The sequence below is a fragment of the Cenococcum geophilum genome (assembly GCF_001692895.1).
Source record: "Cenococcum geophilum 1.58 unplaced genomic scaffold K441scaffold_2, whole genome shotgun sequence".
NCBI classification, from domain to species: domain Eukaryota; kingdom Fungi; phylum Ascomycota; class Dothideomycetes; order Gloniales; family Gloniaceae; genus Cenococcum; species Cenococcum geophilum.
The window spans coordinates 3,789,521-3,813,430 of NW_027137560.1; the positions used below are offsets into that span (position 1 = coordinate 3,789,521).

At 49.9% G+C, this 23,910-nt stretch overlaps 11 protein-coding genes across 11 annotated transcripts; 7 read left to right on the forward strand and 4 right to left on the reverse strand.

Annotated features, from left to right (window-relative positions):
* Positions 1 to 1,791: 1,791 nt before the first annotated feature.
* Positions 1,792 to 3,509, forward strand: K441DRAFT_672999 (glutamine synthetase; the record flags this gene model as incomplete). Its single annotated transcript, XM_067650609.1, has 6 exons — positions 1,792 to 1,794; positions 1,867 to 1,899; positions 1,981 to 2,073; positions 2,365 to 2,869; positions 2,935 to 3,356; positions 3,420 to 3,509. The coding sequence occupies 6 exons, from the start codon at positions 1,792 to 1,794 to the stop codon at positions 3,507 to 3,509; spliced, it is 1,146 nt and encodes a 381-aa protein (XP_067509954.1).
* An 824-nt stretch (positions 3,510 to 4,333) lies between these two features.
* K441DRAFT_683798 (uncharacterized protein) lies at positions 4,334 to 6,442 on the reverse strand (the record flags this gene model as incomplete). The annotated part of the gene is made up of 3 exons (XM_067651726.1): positions 4,334 to 4,690; positions 4,800 to 5,966; positions 6,038 to 6,442. 3 exons carry the CDS (start codon positions 6,440 to 6,442, stop codon positions 4,334 to 4,336), a joined length of 1,929 nt encoding a protein of 642 aa, XP_067509955.1.
* Positions 6,443 to 6,917: 475 nt separating this feature from the next.
* On the reverse strand, positions 6,918 to 8,055 carry K441DRAFT_601029 (uncharacterized protein). The gene is made up of 2 exons (XM_067645218.1): positions 7,743 to 8,055; positions 6,918 to 7,672 (listed from the first exon to the last, which is right to left on the reverse strand). Exons 1-2 carry the CDS (start codon positions 7,872 to 7,874, stop codon positions 7,220 to 7,222), a joined length of 585 nt encoding a protein of 194 aa, XP_067509956.1. The 5' UTR covers positions 7,875 to 8,055; the 3' UTR covers positions 6,918 to 7,219.
* A 1,047-nt stretch (positions 8,056 to 9,102) lies between these two features.
* K441DRAFT_651379 (uncharacterized protein) lies at positions 9,103 to 9,748 on the forward strand. Its single transcript, XM_067647178.1, has one exon. It carries the CDS (start codon positions 9,287 to 9,289, stop codon positions 9,572 to 9,574), a length of 288 nt encoding a protein of 95 aa, XP_067509957.1. The 5' UTR covers positions 9,103 to 9,286; the 3' UTR covers positions 9,575 to 9,748.
* Positions 9,749 to 9,750: 2 nt separating this feature from the next.
* K441DRAFT_535037 (transcription factor TFIIH complex subunit Tfb5) lies at positions 9,751 to 10,012 on the reverse strand (the record flags this gene model as incomplete). Its single annotated transcript, XM_067642354.1, has 2 exons — positions 9,751 to 9,798; positions 9,863 to 10,012. Coding segments are annotated over 2 exons (198 nt in total), but the record flags the coding sequence as incomplete, so codon positions are not given.
* A 612-nt stretch (positions 10,013 to 10,624) lies between these two features.
* On the forward strand, positions 10,625 to 11,455 carry K441DRAFT_683801 (uncharacterized protein; the record flags this gene model as incomplete). Its single annotated transcript, XM_067651727.1, has 1 exon — positions 10,625 to 11,455. One exon carries the CDS (start codon positions 10,625 to 10,627, stop codon positions 11,453 to 11,455), a length of 831 nt encoding a protein of 276 aa, XP_067509959.1.
* Positions 11,456 to 11,464: 9 nt separating this feature from the next.
* On the forward strand, positions 11,465 to 12,575 carry K441DRAFT_102468 (uncharacterized protein). Its single transcript, XM_067639913.1, has one exon. It carries the CDS (start codon positions 11,875 to 11,877, stop codon positions 12,442 to 12,444), a length of 570 nt encoding a protein of 189 aa, XP_067509960.1. The 5' UTR covers positions 11,465 to 11,874; the 3' UTR covers positions 12,445 to 12,575.
* Positions 12,576 to 15,854: 3,279 nt separating this feature from the next.
* Positions 15,855 to 16,487, forward strand: K441DRAFT_651384 (uncharacterized protein). The gene is made up of 3 exons (XM_067647179.1): positions 15,855 to 16,158; positions 16,208 to 16,361; positions 16,410 to 16,487. The coding sequence occupies exon 1, from the start codon at positions 15,870 to 15,872 to the stop codon at positions 16,107 to 16,109; it is 240 nt and encodes a 79-aa protein (XP_067509961.1). The 5' UTR covers positions 15,855 to 15,869; the 3' UTR covers positions 16,110 to 16,158; positions 16,208 to 16,361; positions 16,410 to 16,487.
* K441DRAFT_102550 (magnesium-translocatin) lies at positions 16,200 to 19,350 on the forward strand. The gene is made up of 3 exons (XM_067639914.1): positions 16,200 to 16,206; positions 16,410 to 19,168; positions 19,234 to 19,350. Exon 2 carries the CDS (start codon positions 16,493 to 16,495, stop codon positions 19,100 to 19,102), a length of 2,610 nt encoding a protein of 869 aa, XP_067509962.1. The 5' UTR covers positions 16,200 to 16,206; positions 16,410 to 16,492; the 3' UTR covers positions 19,103 to 19,168; positions 19,234 to 19,350.
* A 346-nt stretch (positions 19,351 to 19,696) lies between these two features.
* K441DRAFT_651385 (uncharacterized protein) lies at positions 19,697 to 20,825 on the forward strand. Its single transcript, XM_067647180.1, has 2 exons — positions 19,697 to 20,730; positions 20,807 to 20,825. Exon 1 carries the CDS (start codon positions 19,808 to 19,810, stop codon positions 20,636 to 20,638), a length of 831 nt encoding a protein of 276 aa, XP_067509963.1. The 5' UTR covers positions 19,697 to 19,807; the 3' UTR covers positions 20,639 to 20,730; positions 20,807 to 20,825.
* Positions 20,826 to 21,925: 1,100 nt separating this feature from the next.
* K441DRAFT_692295 (uncharacterized protein) lies at positions 21,926 to 23,888 on the reverse strand. Its single transcript, XM_067652557.1, has 4 exons — positions 23,343 to 23,888; positions 22,698 to 23,275; positions 22,495 to 22,602; positions 21,926 to 22,431 (listed from the first exon to the last, which is right to left on the reverse strand). Exons 1-4 carry the CDS (start codon positions 23,552 to 23,554, stop codon positions 22,055 to 22,057), a joined length of 1,275 nt encoding a protein of 424 aa, XP_067509964.1. The 5' UTR covers positions 23,555 to 23,888; the 3' UTR covers positions 21,926 to 22,054.
* Between the last annotated feature and the right edge of the window lie 22 nt (positions 23,889 to 23,910).

Genomic DNA, 23,910 nt, shown 5'->3' on the forward strand with positions numbered 1-23,910 from the left:
TGGTGCAGGTGAGAAATGGTGGCTAGCATATAATTTGGCACAATCGGATTATCTGATCAGATTCCATCGGGGGGGCGGGTGTTCGGTTTTGTGTATGGTACACAACATGTCATATGCCGATCCAAGTTGAGATAATTGTATAGTTGTTCTGATGTAGCGGAGAAAGGAGTTTTGAATGCAAGCCTCACAAAGCACGTGGGATTCGATCTTGCGTTGCTAAACCAATTGCACTACTAGCGTGATCTCGTCTGATGCAGCGCCCCCATAAGCCTCATCGCAAAGCCTCTGCCCCCATCGTTCCCCACCCTTGCTCCTTCCTTCCCTCCGTCCTTGACCGCAAACAAGTGAATTAAAAGCGAATTGTCTTACGACTTCCGACCTGGAGGAAAGGAAATGTCACGTCGAGGTCAAAAGTCCCGACGGTGGCGGGCCGAATTACGTACGGGGCATCATCAATCCACAGCCAATGACAGGACATGTTTCTCTCAAAGATAAGAGATCCTGGATCGGCGTGCACTAGTGGCCGAAAACAGCCAGGGCTGCGCCATGTTTAGCGCTGCGTTGGGGTAACAGCACGTCAACTCTTTGCACCCCAGACCGTCACGGCCTTGGAGAGAACATTCGAATTATCCAATCCGTGGGGAGGCGATGTTGGCATCCGAGAACTAAGTTTAGAGCGCCGACTAAATTTTGTGGGGGCGAGCTGCGCGAAAAAATGGCTAGCGGCGGAAATCTCTGCAAGATCGTGGGGAAATTTTCGCAGCATCTTTCATCAGCACTGTTGGTGAAATGTGCAACCACGTACAGGACCTTTTTTTTTTTTTTTTACCTCGTCGGCAGCGACCAGACGACTGGGAAAAGCAACGAGGCAGCGCGTGCGAGGATGTTCCTTCAAGTTGTGGCAAATCCTGGGAAGTCCTGGGGCCATCCATAAGTGTAGAAGGGTCGCGTGGTTCTGTGCAGTCCAAGGCGTTGACCTTATCAGTCCAAGGCGTTGGCCTTATCAGCCTGCGCCCGCATTTGGGAGTGACGTTTGGTGCCAGGCCCGGAAAGATTTTACCGGCGATTGAGGTGGCTTGACTCGTGGTCTTATGCAGGTGCACCGAGCTTGCCCGCCCCGGCCACGACAGCCCATCCAGAGCGCAAGTAATAGTACACCCAGCGATACAAGAGAGGAATGCATTCCCTGCGCCAGGCACTCCTCTCTCTGGCGGTGAGACGGGGACAGCATGCAAGGAGTGAGCAGCATTGGCCTCATACAGACCTCTACGGGAAGTTAGACAGTCAATCCTCGCGGGAATGCAGAGCTGTTGCCGTATTCACCATCATGAGACCTGGCTCGGTATGGTAGTAGATAGCATCAGCAGTTTCAAACAAAGAAAGCGGCCCTTAGGCGGCGGGTACGAAAATGCACAGCTGGCTATTGGGCGGCATATCAAACGGTCCCAACGATCCCAACGGTCCAAACGACCGTATTGGATCCAATGCAGGTTTCTTTGGGGGGGTCGACCCCCAGCTGTATGCAGCGGAATTAATTGACTGCATTGCTTCTTCATCCCACGGGTTGAGTTTGGCGACGCCTGCTCTTGGCCACAGTCAGCCTAAATACAACCTTTCACCCTGCCACTGATAGGCTGTCTCGGTCAACAACACACCACACACCTTCACCGGGCACTACTTAAACACTACCGCCCGCCGTTCTTTCTCAGACCCACATCCTTTCCCTCCAACCCTTCATCCCTTCGACACACCAACTCCCTTTACACAACCAGAGCCACAACATCTGCAATCATGGTAAGATTGATCTCACATGGGAAACGTGACACGGCTATCGACGGCAGTACGCGAGCTGACTCCCAGTCATAGGCCGAATCAACCATCATCTCCAACACCGCCAATGTGAGTTTTGCCTCGAAGCAGCCGCTTTTGAGGGTTTTGCCTTGAAGCAGCCACTTTTGAAGTTTATTAACATTTCCACAGCTTGAAAAATACCTGAAGCTCGACCAGAGGGGCGCCATCATCGCCGAGTACGTCTGGATTGACGGTTCCAACGGCCTCCGCTCCAAGTGCAGGGTCAGTGGTTTTCTCCCCTCTTCGTTCTCTGCAGTTCTGCTGCCCCTTGTCGTGAGCTTGTGAAATGGGGTGAGCTCATGNTTCCGATGGTGCGCCAATCGCGAAGCTTCGTCGTGGGATTCACCGCTTATCATGCAGCCCGTGATAAGGAGGGGTTAATGCCATTCAAGCCGCGCCACAATGCCCGACCAGAATGGCGGTCTACCCCTCCATCGTCCACAATTCCCATGCACATCCTCGTGCCCAATCTCATGCAAGATTACATGCTAACTTGCCACTTTCCGCTTTTAGACCCTCAAGCAGAAGCCTTCGGGCATCAAGGACCTCCCAGAATGGAATTTCGACGGCTCCTCAACCGGCCAGGCTCCAGGTGACAACTCTGATGTCTACCTCCGCCCCGTTGCCATGTACCCAGACCCCTTCCGTCTCGGCGACAACATCCTCGTCATGTGCGAGACCTGGATGTCGGATGGCAAGCCCAACGCCTACAACTTCCGCCACGACGCTGCCGTCGTCATGGAGGCACACAAGGAGCACGAGTTCTGGTTCGGTTTGGAGCAGGAATACACACTTCTCGACTTCTACGGCTGGCCGTATGGCTGGCCCAAGAACGGCTTTCCCGCTCCTCAGGGCCCATACTACTGCGGTGTTGGTACTGGCAAGGTCTTCTGCAGAGACATTGTCGAGGCTCACTACAAGGCCTGCATGTATGCTCGCATCAACATCTCCGGCACCAACGCCGAGGTCATGCCCGCTCAGTGGGAGTACCAAGTCGGCCCTTGCACCGGCATCAACTGTAAGCTCACCCGTGCAACGTTGCCCAAATTATCTTTCTCAACGCTAAAACTAACACAATCGCAGTGGGCGACGAGCTCTGGATGTCCCGCTTCCTTCTGCACCGTGTAGCCGAAGAATTCGGCGTCAAGGTGACTTTCGCACCCAAGCCCATCCCCGGTGACTGGAACGGTGCCGGTCTGCACACCAACGTATCAACCAAGGAGACGCGTGCCGAAGGCGGCATGAAGCACATTGAGGCAGCCATGGAGAAGCTGGCCTCGAGGCAAGCCGAGCACATGTCCGTCTACGGCGAGGACAACCAGCTGCGTATGACTGGCAAGCATGAGACTGCATCGTACGACAAGTTCACCTGGGGTGTTGCCAACCGCGGTGCTTCGGTCCGCGTCAACCGTGCCTGCGCCGAGGAGGGCAAGGGTTACTTCGAGGATCGCCGCCCGGCATCCAACGCTGACCCATACCAGATCACTGGTATTATCGTTGAGACTGTATGTTCCATTCCAAAAAAATTTCCCATGAGATGTTGAACGTAATTACTGACTTTTATCTAGCTCTGCGGCAAAGTTGAGGGTGCCGACATGACCAACCATGCCAGGGAGGCGGAATCTGCCATCCTGGACAACATCGTCACCAAGTCCTAAATTCCCCAAACCCCCACCACCGGCGATCTTCTCCATCCCACTCTCCCCCGCCACACCCCTCACTTTTCAACACCCCACATCCTTACCCTTGATAAAACCCCGCACAAATCCCTAGACCCCGTGAACAATATGGAGCAACGATAGAATGACCTAGCATGTTTGGGCCTACGAAACTACCCCTTCTGTTCCGGCTGCTGGAAAGCTTCTTTTTTGGAAGGCGACCATAGTTGTTTTTCAAGTGCTGGAGTCAGCTAGAGAGTTGACTCTTTTTTCTTTATTTTGAAATAAATGAAATGTGTGTCGTTGTTTCCCTCCTTACTCCCACCTCTCCCACCTGTTTACAACAAACTACTTCTACCACGACCCACGACCCACGATCACCACTACTACTACCCTTGCTACTATCACTATTACCATTACTACCCCATTTACTTGGCAACTACTTCCCGCACTACTATCATCCTCCCCCGATGTATGTAATCATAGAGAATGATGGATTGAAACGAGAGTCTGGATTGGGATGTATATGCGTGCATTGTGTGATGTGGTAAACCGCCGTGAGAGCATCCGAGCATCAAAGATGTTCGCTCTCCACCAGCAAGCCCAAAAAGCCCGTCCTGTCCCACACCGTCCCATCAAAACGACCTCGTCGCAACGAACCACGAGACAAGCCTCAACCAAGCCCGCTAGTTCCCCAGACCAGACCAGACAGACAAGCAGCGACCCACAAGCCGTTCCATTCCCCAGCTCCATCCCTCTACCCCTCCAGCCACCCGCCCCACTACCCCTCAGCCCAAAGCGCCCAAACCAACCAGCCAAGCACCCTAAGCCGCAGCCCGCCCCCGGACCCACTCCGCCCACACCCCAACATCCGCACACAAATCTAGCGCCCGCCCCAACCGCTGCACCTCCTGCGCTGCCGCCGCCGCCGCCGCCGCTCCCGCTCCCGCTCCCACTGCAGACGCACCAGCAGCAGACGACGCAACATTCTGCTCCGCAACCACAATCTCGGCATTCTGCAACACGGCGACCGAGACGACGAGCGGGGGTTTCGAAGCCACGGAGGGGGGCGCGAGGAGGAATGGCGCGGTGGGGGGAGAGAGGGGCAGCGGGCCGGAGGGGGAGGCGGGGAAGAAGGCGCGGGTTAGGAGGGAGGAGAGGAAGGCGTATTGGCGGAGGGTCTGCGCGAGGGGGTGGGATGTTAGTTTGGGGGTTGGTTTCAGGGGGGGGAGGATCTGGGAAGGGGTGGATTCGGAGGAAGACAGGTCAGGGGAATAAAAAACCACTTACGGGGAGAATCTCCACTAGCTGCCGCGGATGGCTAAACGGCACCTCGTCCAGCACGCGCGCATACTCGGTCTTGGTCACAAACAGCGCGTTCGCATGCCTCCGCTCCACCTCCGCCTCCTCCCCCCGGCCATCTCTCCCAGCAACAACCAGCACGCTCCGCTCGCTGCGTATCTCGCGCGTCTCCCCCGCCAGCCCCATCGCCCCCGGATCCGCCTCCCCGGGCCGCAGCGCCAAGCCCTCGAACGTCGTCGGCCGGATCGACTCGCTCGGGATCGACGGCAGGATATTGACCGCCACGGACAGCGGCACCACCAGCGGCGGGCTCAGCTTCGCGATGAAGCGGATGTTGGGCAGGCGGCCCACGCCCGCAGTCGCATCGGCGCCGAGGTTCATCGCGTCGTCGTCCGGGTCGTGCGCCTCGGGCCCGGTCGACGGGATGTAGGTCGGCGGTGGCTCGAGCCAGTCGATGCTGGGCCCGCCGTCGAAGATGCTGGAGGGGTCGGAGGCGGGCTTCTCGATCTGCGGCGAGATCCAGGCGTCCGAGATGCGCATTGAGGGGTAGAGCCCCGCGGGCGAGGACTCGCACTCGATGGTCAGCGAGTAGATCCTATTCACGTCCGCGTCCGCGTCCGCGAGATCCTCCGAGGCGTCGCTGTCGATGTCCATGCGCGTCGACGCGGGCGTGCCCGGGGCAGTCTTCTGGGCGGGTTTCGAAGGCGGCGGCAGGATGTGGCGGCGGTCCATCCAGTATTCGAGGGCGAGGCCAACGCACTTGCCGGCGTTCATGCGGGGGCGGCCGCTCTTCTTGCACAGGACCTCGCGCTCGGCCTTCTCGTTGGCGGCGGCGGTCGGGGAGGAGGATGAGGCGGCATCGAAGAGGGCCAGCGCGGCCTTCTTCTCGTGCTCGAACAGCCGGCGTAGGCTGGTGTAGACGCCCGAGATGGCCTCGAAGCAGTTCACTTCGGGCGTGCTCAGCCGGTCCATTCGCGCCAGCCGCTCCAGGTTGTGCGCGAACCGGTCCAGCGTCAGGTTTATGCTGGCCACGCCCGGCGGAGGCGTCAGGTCGTCCTGCAGCATCTTCGCGGCCGAGGTCGAGAACGCCGTGACGGATTTGCCGGATGGTATGTCCACCGCGATGCGCTCCACGGTATCGGAAGCCCAGTCAATCTGCAGGCAACTTAGCAACTACCCCCCGCCTAACACGCCTTCAGCTTGCGCAAGCAGGCCGACAGACTCACATCAAGCACAATGCCCTTCCCCGCAATCCCCATGCTCTTCTTCCCCTCGCCCTGCTCGCCCGGCATATAAGCAAGTCCCAGCCCACACCGCTGACACAGGCTCCGCACGCCCTCCTGGCTCACCCTGCCCGGGCGCGCCCCGACCGTCGCAATCACGGCCTCCAGCCGCCGCCGCCTCTCCTCGTCGTCCGCACGCCCGCCCATCGAGCTGCCCGCTAGCCCCAGCCCGCCCAGCCCGCTCATGCCGCTCATGCTGATCCCCATGCCCACGCCGCCTTCCAGCGATAGCCCCAGCGCGGCCGGTGAGTCGAAGTTCATCATGCTGGGCACGCTGCGGGGCGCTGGCGAGGAGAAGGCGGCGAGGTGTTTCTGCGGCGTGTTTGTGGAGGGTGTGGGCGTCGTCATTTTGGGAGGTGGTGGGAGAGTGGTAGTGGTAATGGGATGGTACGTTGGGGTGCTCGAGCTGGTAAGGTTGCGGATCTCTATTGTTGTTGTTTCACTCAATTGGTGAGGCGTAGAGGAAATGTTACATTGTGTGGGTTGGTGGGGAAGGTTTTGGTGAGAAAGGTGGTGGACGCGAGGAATGGATGGGATTCGCGAAAGCTCTAGCTCCGCCCGCATTGCAGAATTAGTACACGTCTTGATTATGTGGTCATAGCTCGCGTTTCTAACCGTGCAGATGAATATCCACTATCTATATGTTTTTGTTCAGTCTCTAAAATGTCTTCGTAGATCGACCCTAATCTTGGAGGTCGATTTCAGCTGACTGAATGCACCGTGCGCCATTTAATCCTTGACAGCTATACCTTAGTCATGCCCTTGAGAAGGGCTTTATAACTTTTAACAAGACTTGAAAGTATTTCATTGAAGGCTTATGGAGCTTTAATTTACTTGTGATCTAGGTATAGTATTCTGAAGTACTTGCGGAGCTCGCCTAAAATGAAACAAATCGCAACTGAAGCAGTGCAGGCCACCTGTATATCATAGAAGAATTTAGAGTATTCCACTATAGGATAATTTGGGACACCTGGGTGCTCCTAGATTCGTTAAGCACAGAAACAATTTCATGCTTTTCAACAGCCGCAAAAACCCCAGATATGTCTACCCATGGATATCATAACTCGAAGCTGACTCCTATAACTCCATATTTTATGCTACCAGACCATTTTCAATAACCCAGACTCAGTCCACCAAAACAAGATCCTGGTAGTCAACAACGCTGCTGCGCCCAGATGCCTCATTCGCCTTCGCCTTCCCCCGACGTGAAGTGCGCTGCAAACTGCCAGCTCCGCCACTTGTCAACGTCTTCTTCCTTCCTCTCGTATAAACAGGTGCGAACTCAATTGTGCTCGTGCTCGCAACGTCACTTCCCATTGCATCTTCCTCCGCGCCACCCTGAGTATATTCTGCCGCACCCTCAATCATCAACCTATTCACCCTTCCTACGGGTTCAACTCGCTCGATCTGTCTGGCCCTCTTCTTTGGCCTCGCTGCTACTTCGTTCTCCTTCGCTTCCGCTTCTTTCTGCCTCTGTTCCATCTCCCAACGCTTCCGGATCTCATCTTCGGCTTTATTTTCTAGGCAGTGAAAAGAAGCATGATGGGCGCAACCGTCGCATTCGAAAGTCGTGAAGCTCTACACTACGTCAGCTACGTCGCCTTCACCTTGCATAATCGGGGAGTTATGGAGATTTAGAAGAACTGACCTTCAGAGGATGCAGCATGAATCTCAAGCACGGACATCGAGGAGAGACGAGCGACTGTTTATAATTGCATTGACCTCGTGGTGGAGCGTAGTTCATCCGTGCCCAGATGTTGGACTCGGTGTTTGAAGCCATTGGGTTTTATTCCGATTTCTAGGGAACTATAACGAGCTTATGTGTTACTTAAAAGGAGTGACAAGACCTCAGGGAGTCGCAGCGAATTGAATCCAGTAAGTAGTAAAGCCATGGTTCGCATGTAAGAAGATGCCGCGGTTTGGAAGGTGTGCAACCGTGAAATTCAAGGATTAGATTACAGCTGACTAAGGGGATGTTCGGTTGCCTCAAATTCAGTTTCGTCTGTGCAGCCTCAAAATTTTAATGTTCCTCTCACCACTCGCAAAACGCCAGAATAGCACGCTAAAATATTGGCAACTTTACCGTATACAGCTTCTGAAATGGTGCTCTTGGCGTCATTTCAAGATGGAGCTCGAAGGTTCAGATTCAATTTCAATATGAAGTCTCTATATTGCACACGCCCGTGCTTTTACAAAGCCACAAACGCGTACCAAACTAGGAAGGAACGCGTTCCTTTCTGCCGGACTTTCAGTTCAGATCTAATCCGAAGTTTTGCAACCGAACACCGCCTAACAAAACTAGTTACTCTTTCAACACCATAATTTACACTCCAGACAATAACTGATAGACGGCATCCAATCTCTTCATCTAACGTCATCATGGCGAAAATAGAAACTGATCCAAAGCCAATAAAAAGCAGTTACATTAATGCCCATTCACTATCCGGATTTCGTCCGCGATGATTCCACATCAGACCAGGCTTGCGATTATTTGGAATTCAAGGGCCGGGCCTAGCCGTAGTCCACCGCCATACAAGGGGGTAACATGAGCGGGCCACCAGCGCTCCTGCAAGCGTCTCCTGCTAGTTTTACATCGCCACATTGCCACATTAAAACAGGTGCTTATTCAGTATCCCGTAGGGCCTCCATCTGCAGTATATTGCCTACGTATTCTGGCAGCTTCTTTACCTTTGTAATTTAAGAATTACTACTCATGAGCCATATGCAATATGGCTAAAACCACGCCAACGCTAGCAGGGAGCGCTGGTGGCCCGCTCAGGTAGCCCCCTTGTACCTACAAGGCGTAAGTCGGTGTAAGAGGAAAGGATGACAGAATAGTCATCACAAGCCCAGGCCCCCCATTCACGTGAGATTAACCAGGGTGTAAGCGGGCCGGACCGCGAGATTCGGAGTCAATTGATACAAACTTAGTTGGTATAATTACCTCTTTTCAAGCTCTTTCAGATAAAGTTCACCCGGCTACATATATATCTTCCTTACTCAAAAAACAGCTCTTTAACATGTCTGAAGGAGGTTGCTTCTGCGGGAATGTACGGTATTCCGTGTCTGGCGAGCCCGTAACCACTGTAGGTTTCTTGATTCCGTCATAACCTCCTTAGCTCACTCTATCCGAAGGCGCTTTGTCACTGCCTTGATTGCCGCAAAATTAGCGGGAGCACTTACAGCACCAACATGATCATCAAGGAAGACGGTTTCAAGGTGCTCTCTGGAAACGCCAAACCAATCTCCAAGATTGGTGATAGCGGTAACACTATCACGAGCCACTTCTGCGGCGACTGCGGTTCCACAATGTGGCGAGACGGCCCAAGTTTTCCGGGTCTCAAGATTATTAAGGTGGGAACATTGGATGATGTTGATGCACTAGCAAAGGCAAAGCCGACACTTGAATTGTTTGCTCCTACACGTGTTGATTGGGTCAACGAGATTCCAGGCGCCGCCCAGAAACAAACTATGTCTTAAGCGGCTGGACAGCCAGCAATGTTTTCAGCATGTTTCGGATGTGAGGGGATCAGTGAAAGCGGATTGAGCGTAGTGTTTAGAGGCCTTGGAAAAGAAGTTTGCTGAAATACCCCGAATAAAAAGTATTATTCCTTCCACTTTTGAGTCTTTCCATGGTGAAAGAGCCGTTAGAAGAGTTACTCGGAATCAGAGCTCTCAGCCTCGCGGAGTGTCGTTTTCAAAGTCTATAAAAACCATCGGTCAGAAAACTAATAAGCAATCGGAGTGGGGTTTCAGTGCAGTACTGACTTGATTGAGTCTCTGCCTAAGCTCCTCCAGTTTGGTTTCCTTTATCACAAGGTGCTCATCATCAAGGTCCTCAACAATGATGTCGTTGCGTTCCGAGTCGATTTTCACAATTATAGCTTTAATAGATGCGTCGCATTCGACAAGAACACCTAGTTAGGTTAGCCAGTCAGAACTGGAAGAGTAAGACGGATAAAGTATTAGAAGAGATGCAGGCTAATATTTAACAAGCAATTCCTATCATCTTTTCAATAAGAGTAAAGCAAATCAGTACTCACCTCTAACGGCCTTTGGCATTTCCGTAAGGTCAAACGGATGTCGTCTTTTTATAGTGATAATTTGAATGGTGTTTTGGAGAAGGATGAGTTGCAGGCAGGGAAGGTCGGACATCGAAATCATGTAATCGCCGTGCGCCTATCTTAGAACGGCTTAGATCCCTTGCGCTTCCGCTCGCCGAGCAGCATCTAAAAGCATCCGCAAAGTAATCATGAACTCCCTTGATGAGCCCAGCCGTTTTGGAGATACCCTCCAATTTCTAACCGTGAAGCCGTCATGATCTTGTTGTAGCACTCCTCTTGCCTTTTTCTTGCTCTTTCTCTTCGGCTTGTTTATTTCCTACTATTCCTCACGCGACACCCTTTCCTTACTTTTACCCATACTATTATTTCATTCCTCTTTGCTGGAATGAGACCTACACGATTATGCCGGCCATGCAGATGCGGTAACCGTATGCATCTTCTCTCTAGTCCACTTCTATTCCTCTCCATGATCCTACCGGCTCCCTCTTTCGCACAACTTACGTCTGATCTCGTACCTTCTACAACCCCCAAATCGCCAGCACCTTCTGCAGCAACGGCTGCAGCACCATTGAACATACCAAGCTCATTCTCAACCGCAATTTCACCTCCTGCTAGCATTACCTCTTCGATACTCCCATTACTGTCCTCCTCAATCTCCAATGCTTCGACTCCCATTACTGCAGACAACGCTCCACAGCTATACCCCGCGTCCACCTCTCCTAGCACCTCTGACAATGCAGCCGACGACCGCAAGACCCGCCTCCTCAACTACTATTTCGTTTTCCTCGCATTCTTCGCCCTACTTCTCTGCGCAGGAGTTTATCTTCTCCATCGAAGAAAGCGGCAGATAAAATCCCGGTTACGAAATAGTGGGCAGAACGCACTGGCACGAGATCTTGATGGATGGGTCGGTACAGCTCGATGGGTGCATGGTAGTTGGCGAGGAGGCGCGGGTGGAGGACTTTCGAGGCGTGAAGAAGGGCTCAACGAGCACGGAGAAGCCCCCCCACCGTATCAGCCGCTGGCTGACGCCACAACCGCAGGGAATACTGATGCTGAAGGGTCGGAGGCATTGCGGCCAGGCACTGCCCAAGATGCGGTCACCGGGCTGACAATACCATTACGGACGCTATCGAGAGATGGCCGGGCGACGCTGAAGCCACCCGGGTACCAAGATACAATTCATCCAATGAGTATTGAGAGCAGTACGCGGCCCAACACGGCTGAGCTCCCTCCTAACTCTTCTACAGGAGATCTTCTAAGAGATTCGGAGCGACGTCCGGATCTCACCACCTAGGCGTTTCTGGTGCCTATTTGGAGCCGTTTTGGTTTTGGACTCCATTTGTCTTAAAAGTTGGGCAGATACATCATTGAATGATTTCGACTATGGAAAGTCTAAAAGGTAGACTAATGCAAATTACACCTTATTCTGTGATCAGCACATGTACTTCCATCCCAAGTCCTTGCCTTACAGATGGAGAAATACTTCATTGGTACGCTGTCCATCTAGATCCTTCAATGAGACATACGTTGCATTAATAGAGTAAATGTGCGTGCAACCAATTGATATAACAGGTTCGAATGGCCCACAAAGTGGGAAAGGATGGTAACTGCAAGCGATGGCTAATCGCGGTACCAACCTATATCGACAAGACTCCACCACGATACCATCTTCGACATTAAGCACATTTTCAACCCTTTTTGCAGCACAAACTTATGAAGCATTTTCAACTCTTTGATCTAACCGCTTGTAAATTATCGTTTTTCCCGAAAGGCAATGCATGNGATCTATGCCTAGCGTATCTCCGAACTTCACTGTTCTCGGAAAATCTGCATAGTTGTGACCTCGCAAGATTCCATTCAACCTGCCCCAAAAGCACTTCATTTAAATTTCTGACTATCCACGAGAGGGAATCCGCAAAGATCAGTTCCATGAATGACGAAAACACTATTTCTAGTGAACACCGACCACCTCCCTCGGACTCCATCCAAGAAGGCTATCTTTGTACGGCCTGCAGCGATATTGATTTCGAAACAGTTTTTCGTTTCACCAAACCAATCGATAAGGATCGTGGCGTTCTCGTGGCAGTATTAGGAAATCGCCTGGGCTCAAAGAATGCTGCTACCTGTCCTTTCCGCACACTGCTCCGTTTAATGCTTACAGCGGAAGAATTAGCTTCTGAGGAGCTTCACAAATACCAACTACGAACGTTCGCTATTCCTTCGGTTCTTCGATCAATTTTATATATAGATAGGTGGGAGAGTATAAGAAATATGGCAATGTGATCCTTGCTCTCATCCCTGAATGGGATCTGAAGAACAGAGTCTGCCCCATTTCATACCGCAATAGGCATGGCTACATTGGTAGCATCAACACTGGCAGCCCCAAGCATCGATGAACTGGCCACGATTAATCCCCCTATGGTTGATTATGAAGTATTGCGAGGATGGTTTCATGTTTGCCGCAAGTTTCATGACCAGCACGAATCATGTGGCTTGGGAAATACTTATAGCCCAAGTCATTTAAAGTCATAGACTGCAGGAAGCTAACTGTCGTCCCGGCTCCTTCCAACTGTTTGTATGCTGCGCTAGGTTATGTATGGGGTCAGCCTAAACCTACAGAAGTTTATGGAGGTAACCAACAGACTACAGATTCACAAACTAATCCAGCTTCTCAACTTGATTTTAACGGGTTGCCTCCAGCCATTCAAAGTGCTATCACAGTTACCAGCAATCTTGGCTTCTTCTTCCTCTAGGTAGACAAATACTGCATCGACCAGGGGGACAATAAAGACAAACACGACTAGATTCGAACCATTTTTGGGTGTTCTAAGTTCACCATTACCGCGGCAGCCGGATCTGACGAAACTATGGGGCTTCCGGGAATAAGAAGCGTTTTAAGAAGGCCCCAGCCTTCAGCCACCATAAGGGGTATGCATCTAGTAGCAGACATCGAAATGATCTACTAGAGGCTGGACTTACCAAGAAGCCATCCTTTCTAAGCGTCGTGTTGTCTTTACTGAAGAGCAAATGTATTTTGAATGCAAAGGAATGCTTTGTTGGGAAGCCATGGACCCAGTATTGATTGAACACTATGTTTACTAAGAGGAGACATAGTGTAAGCTTTTGCAGTGTGTGGGAATTGAACGAGCAACTTAATTGTAAATCTATGGAAATCAAGTGGTATAAATACATGAAAGTAGACCCCGAACTCCGAAGCCCATGACTCATTTCAAACGTATCCGAGACATACGAGGGTAGTGCTAACGCAGGTGAAACAGGGTAATATGCAAGGTCCGGTAGTCGGTTACACATAGGCAGTGATGTCAACGGACTGGATGTATTTCTGTATTGGTTTAGATATCCAAAATTCAAAAGTAAATCCGGTTAAGAGCCTTGGCTGGCTTGATTTGAACTGGATTTGAAGCCTTGATTATAACCATATATCCGGTAGATCCAAATCTAAATCTAGGTGGTGAGACGTCGGGTATAGACGAACGCCACTCGAGCAATCTAAGCCAATCGCTATATAATCTTAAGCCGTTGATCGCTTAATGCCTGTTTTGATCCAAAACAGTTAATCAAACTGAGGTTGATCTAATATAGATTAAGCAGAGGTTATTGACCCTAATCGCGTCGCCCTTATTACTGGCCTTATTACGTCGTCTCTATTTTTGTCCACCTTAATACCCTTGTTATTTAATCCTCCTAATCCTTCTAATCCTTCTAATCCTTCTAATTATATAGAGAGCTTGGTTACTGTTACTGGCCGGACAACGCGTAGAGGTAGTGGTAATTATGTATTAAGTAGCCGTGCTGCAGGCAAGGCTCCTGCTGTTCCTCAAAAGCGAGTTAGTAAGACCTCTAGCGGTGGAAAAAGGAAGCGCCTAAAGACGGCAGTAGATGTAACCAGGCCAGAGTCTTGTTGAACGTAGAAAAGGATGAGGACTCTGTCTATTGAATATGGCTCTAGAAGCCCTCTATATAGATCAGGTAGGTCCAGACAACTGAGTCAAATAGGTAATAGAAAGTAGGTAATGAGACATTTAGTCATAAGTTCGTATAGACGATCTAGGTCGTCAGACAGTAGTTCGATGGTGGTAAGCAAGTCCGATTCAGGTCGACAAGTCTCTTAGTCTCTTACCTGTTACAAACCCGAACCCAACCCCGCCTACCAAAGCTATATTAGAAGTAACCCTAAACAAATTAGCGATCCTCTAGTTTATTTGAATTATATCTGCCTCTGGTAGCCTAACCTCGCTCTATTTACCCTTAATGTATTGGCTATACCTCTTATAAGCGCCGAATGCGAACGCGTGTTCAGTTTAGCCAAGCACTTGCTTACTAACCCTTGCAATTATCTTAAAGCCAATATCGTCCTTAAGCCAAAGCTTTTCCAGAAAGCGTTAGTCCTAACGTTGATGAGCAATATAAGGAGGAGACTGCTGCCAAGGCTGCCGCCAAAAAGGAAGGCAGGATTACGGGCGGGGTAGATACACAAGCTAGTGGGCAGAAAGACGGGCAAGAAGGTGGGCAGGTAGGAAGATGAGGTTGATAAGGTTGATAAAGACGATGTAGTCAAATACACGATCCTTAGCGACTAATTTAAACCTCAACACCATGCCAAGACTCACGACAGAATCCAAAGTATGTAATCTATTTGGATTATCTGGTTTAACCGGTTATATATCCGGTTAAGAGGCTTGATCTTATTTTTGGATTGGATATAAAGCGATTTTTGTACCCAATCCAGTCCATTGACATTACCACTCAATTATCCTATCACCCGTATCTTCCAACGTTATCGATAAGAATTTGGCCAATCAGGAAGCATGGATTGAGTATAGCCCCTTAGTGTCATATGCACGGGCCGCCCCTATCGATAACGCAGTACCCTGCCGGGTGATGGGATACCCGATGTAGTATAAGTTACCCACTCGATGTTATAACTAAACCACCATCTACATCCTTGGCGAGAGTTATGCAAGCCACCTTACTTTACCGTGCAAGCCTCGTACAATGGGGCGCCAGGGGGGGCAGGGGTAAGATGCTTAATCTTACCCGCTCGGGTAGGTGTTGCAGGAGGTGGATTGCCAAAAAAAGGTTCTATTACAAGCGATTGAGTGAATAGACCCTATTAAAAAGTCGGTGTAGAGTTGATTTTTACAAGCTCGAAGTCTAAAATTTGGTATACGTGGGTAAGGTCTTAGCACCAAACCCACGCTTTTCCAAAATAGGAACTCCGATAGTCTGGGTGCTGCCTTGGCAGCAAAGCTCGTTGCATTCACAACCTCAACACCAACTTCTAAGATGCAGCAAATCAGGTTCGTGTGCTATCATCATTGCACGTTTACCGGGTAGTGTTACATACAGTGAGGTCGTATCAGTCTTTGCTATCAAGGATCCGCTGTTAAAAACCAACTCACCGCCTCGCCTCGTTGGTCTAAGTTATCAATCTGATATGACCACAATGCAAGAGTAACACGAATCACGATGAGAAAATAGCGCACAGCCCCAATCACGAGCTGATGGTTGCTCTGATGCAAATTTTCAGGAGCCCTTAAAGGTAGTTGCAGGGCTAGATAACCTGCCAGCTCTCTGTCAGTCTTACCGAAAAGGTATGTCTCAATGGTTAAGCAAAAATCGCTCAGCGCCTGAAGCCCAATCTACCCACATCGATTAGCCAATCGAGTTTGTCGTTAGAGTCATCAATGGCCACACTTATTTTGTGCATGCTTCCTTTTATCATTTTAGCATTTTCGGACAGGCCGATGCCGATTTCTTGCTACGCTGCAGTACAAATATTCCTCTACCTCCTGATACCAGGCCCTACTCCTTATCATCACTCATACTCAAAATATCCAAAGCTGGCTACTTCTAGGTTTTCTCGCGGATCATCAGCCTTGTTTGAGGCTGCTGGTGAACTTCTTCAGCCAACCCGACCACCATAAGATGGGTTAATTCGACGTACCGTACCAGAAGCTAGACGTTAAGCTTCCTGTCAGTCGCGGTCTCCACCATAAGCTAAGTTAGCTAATTAGCCACGCAGTGAGTTGTACACTCCACTTGATATCTTTTTGGTACTACTATGTAAATGAAATTCCCATACGTGTCTACGGCATCGAAAATGTTGCGCAATATCCGTAATTGTTCTCTCTTCCGTCGCGTTGGTCGAGAAGCTTGTAATGTTGAGTCTAGGCAAGGTGGGCACGGTCTAGCCATGCTTATCTCGTCTTCTAATAATCTGATAGTCGCAATAAATTTGGCATCCTGGCGCAGTCCATCAAATGCTCAAGCTAAGTCAGCAGAAGCTGTTCTAAAGTCGGTAGCCTCTATGACCATAGAGGAAGCACAATCGTATATGGAGTCTGGACTGAATGGACTCACAGAGAATGAAGCTGCAGCCCGACTCCATTCAGTTGGTGCTAACATTCTATCAACCAAAAAGCCACCTACGTGGTGGCAGATCCTCTTATCTGTGCTTCCGAATCCGTTTAACATTCTCTTGACTTTTCTCGCAATTATTTCTCTTGCAACTCCCCCTCCAAATTGGTCTACCTTCATCATCTTGGTAGTTATGATTGTTATTTCTTGCTCGGTGCGATTCTGGCAGGAGTACAGGAGTGGAATTGCTGCGGTCAAACTCCAAGGCAGTGTTACCACTCAAATTCAAGCGCGACGCCAAGTGAACATAGATGGAATCGTTAAGCCGTCTGAGGTGGTCCTTGACATTAAGATGCTTGTGCCTGGAGATATTATTTTACTAAACCCAGGAGATAACGTGCCTGCAGATTGCCTTCTACTCCAAACTTCGCACCTCCAAATTACTCAATCGAGCTTGACAGGCGAGAGCGAACCCCAAGTAAAGACCGGCACTACCAAAACAGAAAAAGCTCCATCCACGCTTTTCGATATCGAAAACCTGGCTTTTATGGGTACCAATGTCATTTCAGGAACAGCCACAGGACTTATTGTCCGGACCGGAGACGACGCCTTCATTGCAACTATCATGAAGCAGCTGAACAAGAAACGGCCTGTGAACTCATTCCAGAAGGGGGTTCGGAATGTCAGCTTTATGATGATCGGATTTATGGTTGTCATGGTTAGCATTGTTCTCATCATCAACGGGGAGATATCCCACAATTGGCGCTCTGCCGCCTTGTTCAGCGTTTCGGTGGCCGTAGGACTTGTGCCAGAGATGCTACCTGCTATTGTCAATGCAAACCTTGCCCGTGGAGCGTTTACTCTTTCGAAGAAGAAGGCTATTGTCAAACGCCTGGATGCGATTCAGAATTTGGGTGGCATGACTGTACTGTGCAGTGACAAAACTGGAACATTAACAAGGGACGAAATTGCTCTCTGCCGCAATGAGGACTGTCATGGCGCCACAAATGACCGGGTCTTTCAACTCGCATATACTAATGCGCACTATCAGAGTGGCAAGAAGAACAGCATCGATACAGCGATACTAAAAGGGCATGAAACGGACGAAAAGCGGGCCCCGACAGTGCTGGGCGAGTTTGTGGCTGAAATTCCGTTCAACTTCGAGAAACGTCGATCAGGCGCCATTATTCGAGAAGACGCTACAGGAGCTTTGACCTTGATCTGCAAAGGAGCTTTCGAAGAAGTGCTAACGCTTTGCTCCCTTATTCGCTTTAACGGACAGCTCGTAGAGCTCAAGGTTACTCACAATGATTTAGTTATTCAGCGTGCTGCCGAACTCAATAACGATGGATATCGCGTACTAGCTGTGGCTACGAAGGTCATCAATGCAAGCCACCTGAATAACGAGGAAAGTTTTGAGGATATTGAGTCGCGCATGGTACTTGAAGGCCTTTTGGCCTTCCTCGACCCGCCGAAAGATGATGCTGCGTTGTCGATTGCCCGGCTCCGGGAATTGGGTGTAGAAACTAAGGTCTTGACGGGAGACAACCTTGGAATTGCTCTGAAAGTATGCCGCTCAATGAACATGACCGGAAATGTCGAAGAAGGAATCCGCACCATCACCGGCTCCGAACTTGCCGAACTTGACGGACCAGAGTTCCATGAGGCTGTCCAGCTGTGCACAATATTTGCTAAGCTTGCCCCAAGCCAAAAAGGCGATGTTATCATGAGTCTAAAGGCATCTGGGCATGCTGTTGGTATGCTCGGCGATGGCATCAACGACTGCGTCGCTCTCCGCTTCGCTGATGTTGGGATATCCGTCGATACAGGCACCAACGTGGCTAAAGACTGCGCCGACGTGATCCTAACCGAAAAAGCACTCTCGATAATGGTCGACTGTGTCACCATCGGCCGGTTAACTCATGGCAACACGATCAAATACATCAAGATGGTTGCATCCTCCAATTTCGGCAATGTCTTCAGCGTGCTTATCGCCAGTGCCTGGCTGCCATTTCAACCTATGACGGCGCTGCAAATTCTAGTCCAAAACCTACTATACGACATTTCACAGATAGCAATCCCTTGGGATCGCATGGACAAGGAGTTTGTGCAGCGCCCGCAGCGCTGGAGAAACCGCGACCTGCTCCGCTTCATTGTCATACTAGGTCCGACCAGTAGCACGATTGACATGTGCACTTTCTGCCTCAACTGGTTCTACTACGGCATCCGCTCCAATAATGATCTGGCCCTAGTTGCACGCTTTCATACGCACTGGTTTCTTGAGGGCTTACTAACGCAGACCGTAATTGTGCATCTCCTCCGCACAGCGAAGATACCGGTCATCCAGCGGCGCGCTGCACCTGTATTGGTAGTCTCAACACTCCTCGTCATGGCCGTGGGGTTATCGCTACCATACATTCCGCCTATTGCCCGTGCACTGGGGTTGGTGAGGCCGGCGAACTCGTTTCTGGGGTTTTTGGTGGCGGAGATTGCGCTGTACTGTATTGAAGTGCAGGTCGTGAAGATGATGTATATCAAACTATTCGGAACTTGGCTTTGAGCGGCGGTATGCTGGGCCGGGGTGTATAGGCAGGTTTGAGCGCAGGGACATGAGCGTAGAGGTGAGGTAAGCATGGGATGATATGAAGATGCATTGCCGTTTCCCGCTTTATCTTCTCATATTCTATCTAGCGCATCTATACTCATTCACCTTACTGGTTTCATCGATTAGAGTGTTTGGCTGTTTTCAGATTTTCTCATAGTTTAGCATAATATTTGGTTTATCTCGCTGTAAACTTTACGGTTGCAACTATATCGGCATGGGCGCGAACTAATGGTGATATGTTTAATCATTCAAACAACACCGCTTTCCTTAAGTCATATATATGTCACAGCATAATAATTAGTGGTGGTGCGGCCCTGCGTATCTTACTACACCGACAGGATCAAGAATGCTAACATAAGTATAGGCTCTCTGTTGACAATTAATTTCCTTAGAGGGAAGATACTTATGCTTAAAGATGGTGATCAAGATCACCAATAATAGTTTATGCTTGAAGAAGTCTGGTTTGTGTGCGGTGCTGTGGGGAGGCTCCAGTCAATTTTCTTGGCGGCAAAGACTTTAAAAACGCAGAGTCATAATAGTTACCCTTCGACCTTCAACCTCCAACCAGTTCCTGCTGAATCTTTTCTATGGCACTTCTTCACCTTTGATATCCCCCTACCCTGCCCTTACCTTATCGATGATAATAAACACTTAGCCGTTATGGGATTTCATGGACCAATCTCCAAAAATGCAGCCCACTCGCACGCCTGGGACACCGTCCTGCCTTCGCGCGCTCTCTCCCACCATAAAATCCCCCACGTTCTTTGGGGCGACTTCTTATGGGCCGCAGCCTTCCGAGTTCCTACCTCATGTCTCCATAGTATATACTTTGTAGTGCCGAACGACCGTATAGATGCAGCGGTGAAGGCTATCTCTACCTACCTTCCCTACTGCAAGCGCTCCCCAGCGACGCAGCTAGGACTTCCAAACTCGAGCGGTCCTGCCGACTTTCCAGATATTCCGGTACTAAAGTATGAGCACTTCCGCATTGGTGTTATCCCTGAGGACCTGGTCGCGTTCGATCCGACAGATATAGCGCGTACTACCACGATAGAGTGCGACCACAGCTCTATCCCGGTACCGACGCTGCCAGGGCTACTCGACTCATGCGCTGATGTACTCCGTATCCACAAACCGCGGCTACCGAACCGCCTTAGCATAATAGACTGGTTCCTGGGACGCACAATGGCGGATATCCAGCGCGAGTATGAGCGTAAGCTCGCGCTATGCGAACTAGCGAGCCTAGCTGAGTGTTATACTCTATTATACTGCTTCCGGAAGAAGGAGAGGGGTTATCGGTGGACTTCTATTGAGGAGTTGCCGGAGAAACACCGCCGGATTGCCGAGTGCATGCGGCCCGAGAACAGCAGGCACTTCCTTAACAACTTTATAGATTCAGGGAAGTTTCAGTTTCCCGAGGACAGTGACGATGATATTGAGGATAGTGGATGGGAGGACGATGAAGATGAGGTTCTTGACGACTATGGTTAGACAGCGGCTGGCTTGACTTTCTCCGTTATTACTGCTGCATCTAAAATTAAAGATTTCCGGCGTGTACTCCATTGAGTTGGACCTGGCTACTTTAACAGTTGACTATAGAGTATTAGGAACCTGTCATTATGGCTGCACAACTCCTAGCTCTCGGACAGATTTTTAGACACTATCCGTGGCCTTCGTAAGCGATGATGAGCGTTATTGTGGCTTACGATAATGAACGAGGCTTTCCTTGATAAGTCTTAATCCGCAGCACTGAAATGATGACTGTGGAGGGTATGTCACAACACACACAAGAAACGCATTTTTGCATTTTGTCAAAAATCAAGATCAAGAATGAGAACTCTGTCCCATTGAGAGCGGCTCTTGAGCCTCTATATATACAGTCAAGATCAGCTGCCAAGACACACCTGATCTATACCCAATATAGGAAAGCTAAACTGACATGGGTAGTCACGATCATTTGACACATTTTTGGCATCTAAAGGCCTGCACATCATCTTTACGACGCCTTAATTATATTCTAATCTTTTTCCTGCAGAGCATTTAACTGCCTCTGAAACTCTTTGTAATGCAAGCCTGGTTCCGCATGGGTGCTCTGGGAAAAGAGAGTGTTGCGCTGACGAACACGAGTGTTCCTCTGGAGACGACTTGGTAGTGCTATGGGCTGCTTGTCAGGCGCTCGATTTTATATGATGCCTGTGCAATGTGTCGGGAGCGGTTTATCAACGACGCATGACCGTCTTCATACTTGGTGATGTTGTGATCAGACGTCTCTGGGCTACTGGACTGGGACCAGTTGGCCGAGCAATGTTTTTATCATCCCCGCCATTTATCTCTTATACATCATATCATCTGAGAGCAAAGTCCTTTAGAGGAGATATTCATGAAAGAGGATGATGCTATAATTGCAGCCAGCCTTGGCGGCAAGGATATAGGTAACGATGTGCCAAAATTGCGACGCGTGCTAAGGTGAATATGCGCGCTGTTATATGTTGAGCTGCGGATAGGGCATTGTTTTGAAAAGCACTACGAGAAATATGTAATTTCTGCGATGAGTGATTTAGAAGAATATTATGTGGAAGTAAATAAATGGAAATGAATCATGGGAGATCAAAGAAGAGAGATAAGGAGGCGAGCTCGGTGATTCAATACCACTGAATGGCGAATATTAGGGCATGATGGAGTAGATTGCACAAAAAATCGATTATTGGCAAGGGAAGCTTCGATCGTGCTTGTAACACGTTAGTTGGAGAACTATATGTTTCAAGGAATATCGATAAAAGGGGTAGGGTGTCCTTGGCTCCTGCGGGTGAGAGATAATCTCATGTGACAAATCGTGAGGCTGGCCTATCTGTGCCATACTATACATTTGCTGTATGATACAATATCTGGCCCCGCCTTATATTTTCCCTATCTACCATTTTCAATTTTACTTAGCCGTTTTAGCCCCTTCTTAGCATTAGCCACTCCCTCCGGAAAGCCGATAGCTTTTGCTAAAGCGGCGGCTTCTTCATATCGTCGCCGTGCTTCCTGTATATTCTCGTCCAGCTCAGCAAACTCGCCGAGATTGTGTGTCGCAACGGCGCAGCCAACGTCACATTCTTCTGTACGGTTAGGTGGAGCGATCGATGCGGCAAGAGTGAGAGCTTTCGATGCCCACTGGCGGGCTTGGTCGGTGAGGATACCCGGGGATGGAGAGGGTGTATTGGGAAAAGAAGAAGGCGTGGGAGGAGAAGATGATAGTGGAGGTGGCTTTTGTTGAGCTAGGGATATGGAGAGGTTGTTCACTGGGATTGGGTGGTTAGAATAGACGGGAGATAGAAGCGATTTGAGACCATGGGAAAACTTACTTAGTATAACGGAGTGACAAGACTTTGGTGGGCACAAAGAGAGCGCTTGTAAGAACAGTGGTGTCGCGAGGTAGTGTAGATTCTTTTCTTCGTAGTGATGTCCAAGAGCTGAAGTATGGTTAGTTGTTGTACTCCATGACCCTGGTCGAACGAGGATATACGGTGAAGTGGTGGTGTATAGAACAAAATAAAAGACAACATACATTCCAGCGACGCTCCTGCTTCTTCATCCGATAGCCAATCGCCTTCGCCTGGCTGAACACCGTCCTGCTCTCTCCTCTGTTTCTCCTTCAAGACTGTCTCAACTGCCTCCACTAACCGTTCCTCTGCAGCGTCTCTATTTGCGACATACTGGTTTCCATACAGCTCTCCCAACTTGACATTTAGCGCTACCGTCTTAGCCAGCACTCTGGTTCTCTTTCCATCGTTCCAATGCTTGTCACCTAGCTCCTCCACCCACCTGAAGCAGTCTCGACGTATAATTTCTAGAACATCGATAGCCACCTTGTAATGCTGCGCTCTCTCAAACATCGCAGCAATCGAGATTTTGACACCAATTATCTCATCACTAAATGGATCCATTCCCATCTCATCCGCAATTTGCAGGCCCTGTCGAAAGTATTTGTTTGCTTCTCGCACATCCATGTTGCGGCCCGAGCTATAGAATATCGCGCGCCGCAGTTTCTTCGCTACGGGTTCTGGGAAGTTGTGGTACGGTGCTACTATATAGGTTTGGTAGTAGTAAGGGAGATACAGGAAGCCACCCATGCCCACTAGGATGCTGGTAAGACGTCAATTGGTCTGTTTAATGTGGTGGGGTGGTCGTAGCTGGGGGTGGGGTTTAATACCAGGCCACGGCTAGAGGGAAAGCGAAGGGATTCTCCTGGTAGAGCTTTTTTGCAGAAGCTAATGTTGAGCCTTCTCGCTTTTTTGTGCATTGCTGTACTGGTATGCGCGCTCGTAACGGCAGTTTCGCGAATGTTTGTATTTGCGGATGGTGTTGAGCTTGAATGAGGCGTGATATTCGATTGCCAACACGTGGGAATGTTCGGGAGAACATAGCAAGAGTAGGAGGCTTGATCGATTCAAGGGTATCAAGAACTGATGTATAACCAGCTTCTCTGAGGGCTTCTGATGCCTCGGGGTAAAGATTCGTCGGAGGTTGCAGATCGATATTTAGGGCTGAGTCTCGCCTCTCCAAATGACGTTTCGCCAGCGGCCAACAGCTTGGAGGCAGCTATAACCAAACGTAACTCTTAACACAGCGACTGTGCTAAAGAGTATGCCATCATGTGTGGACGATATGTATTGGCTTTAGTAAGTGCAACCTCGAATTCACGATTAAAGCTAATAGTACACCTAGAGACCCTCTGAAGTTCGTCGCCGGCTCGAGGAGGCTCGTATGCCCGCCGAGGA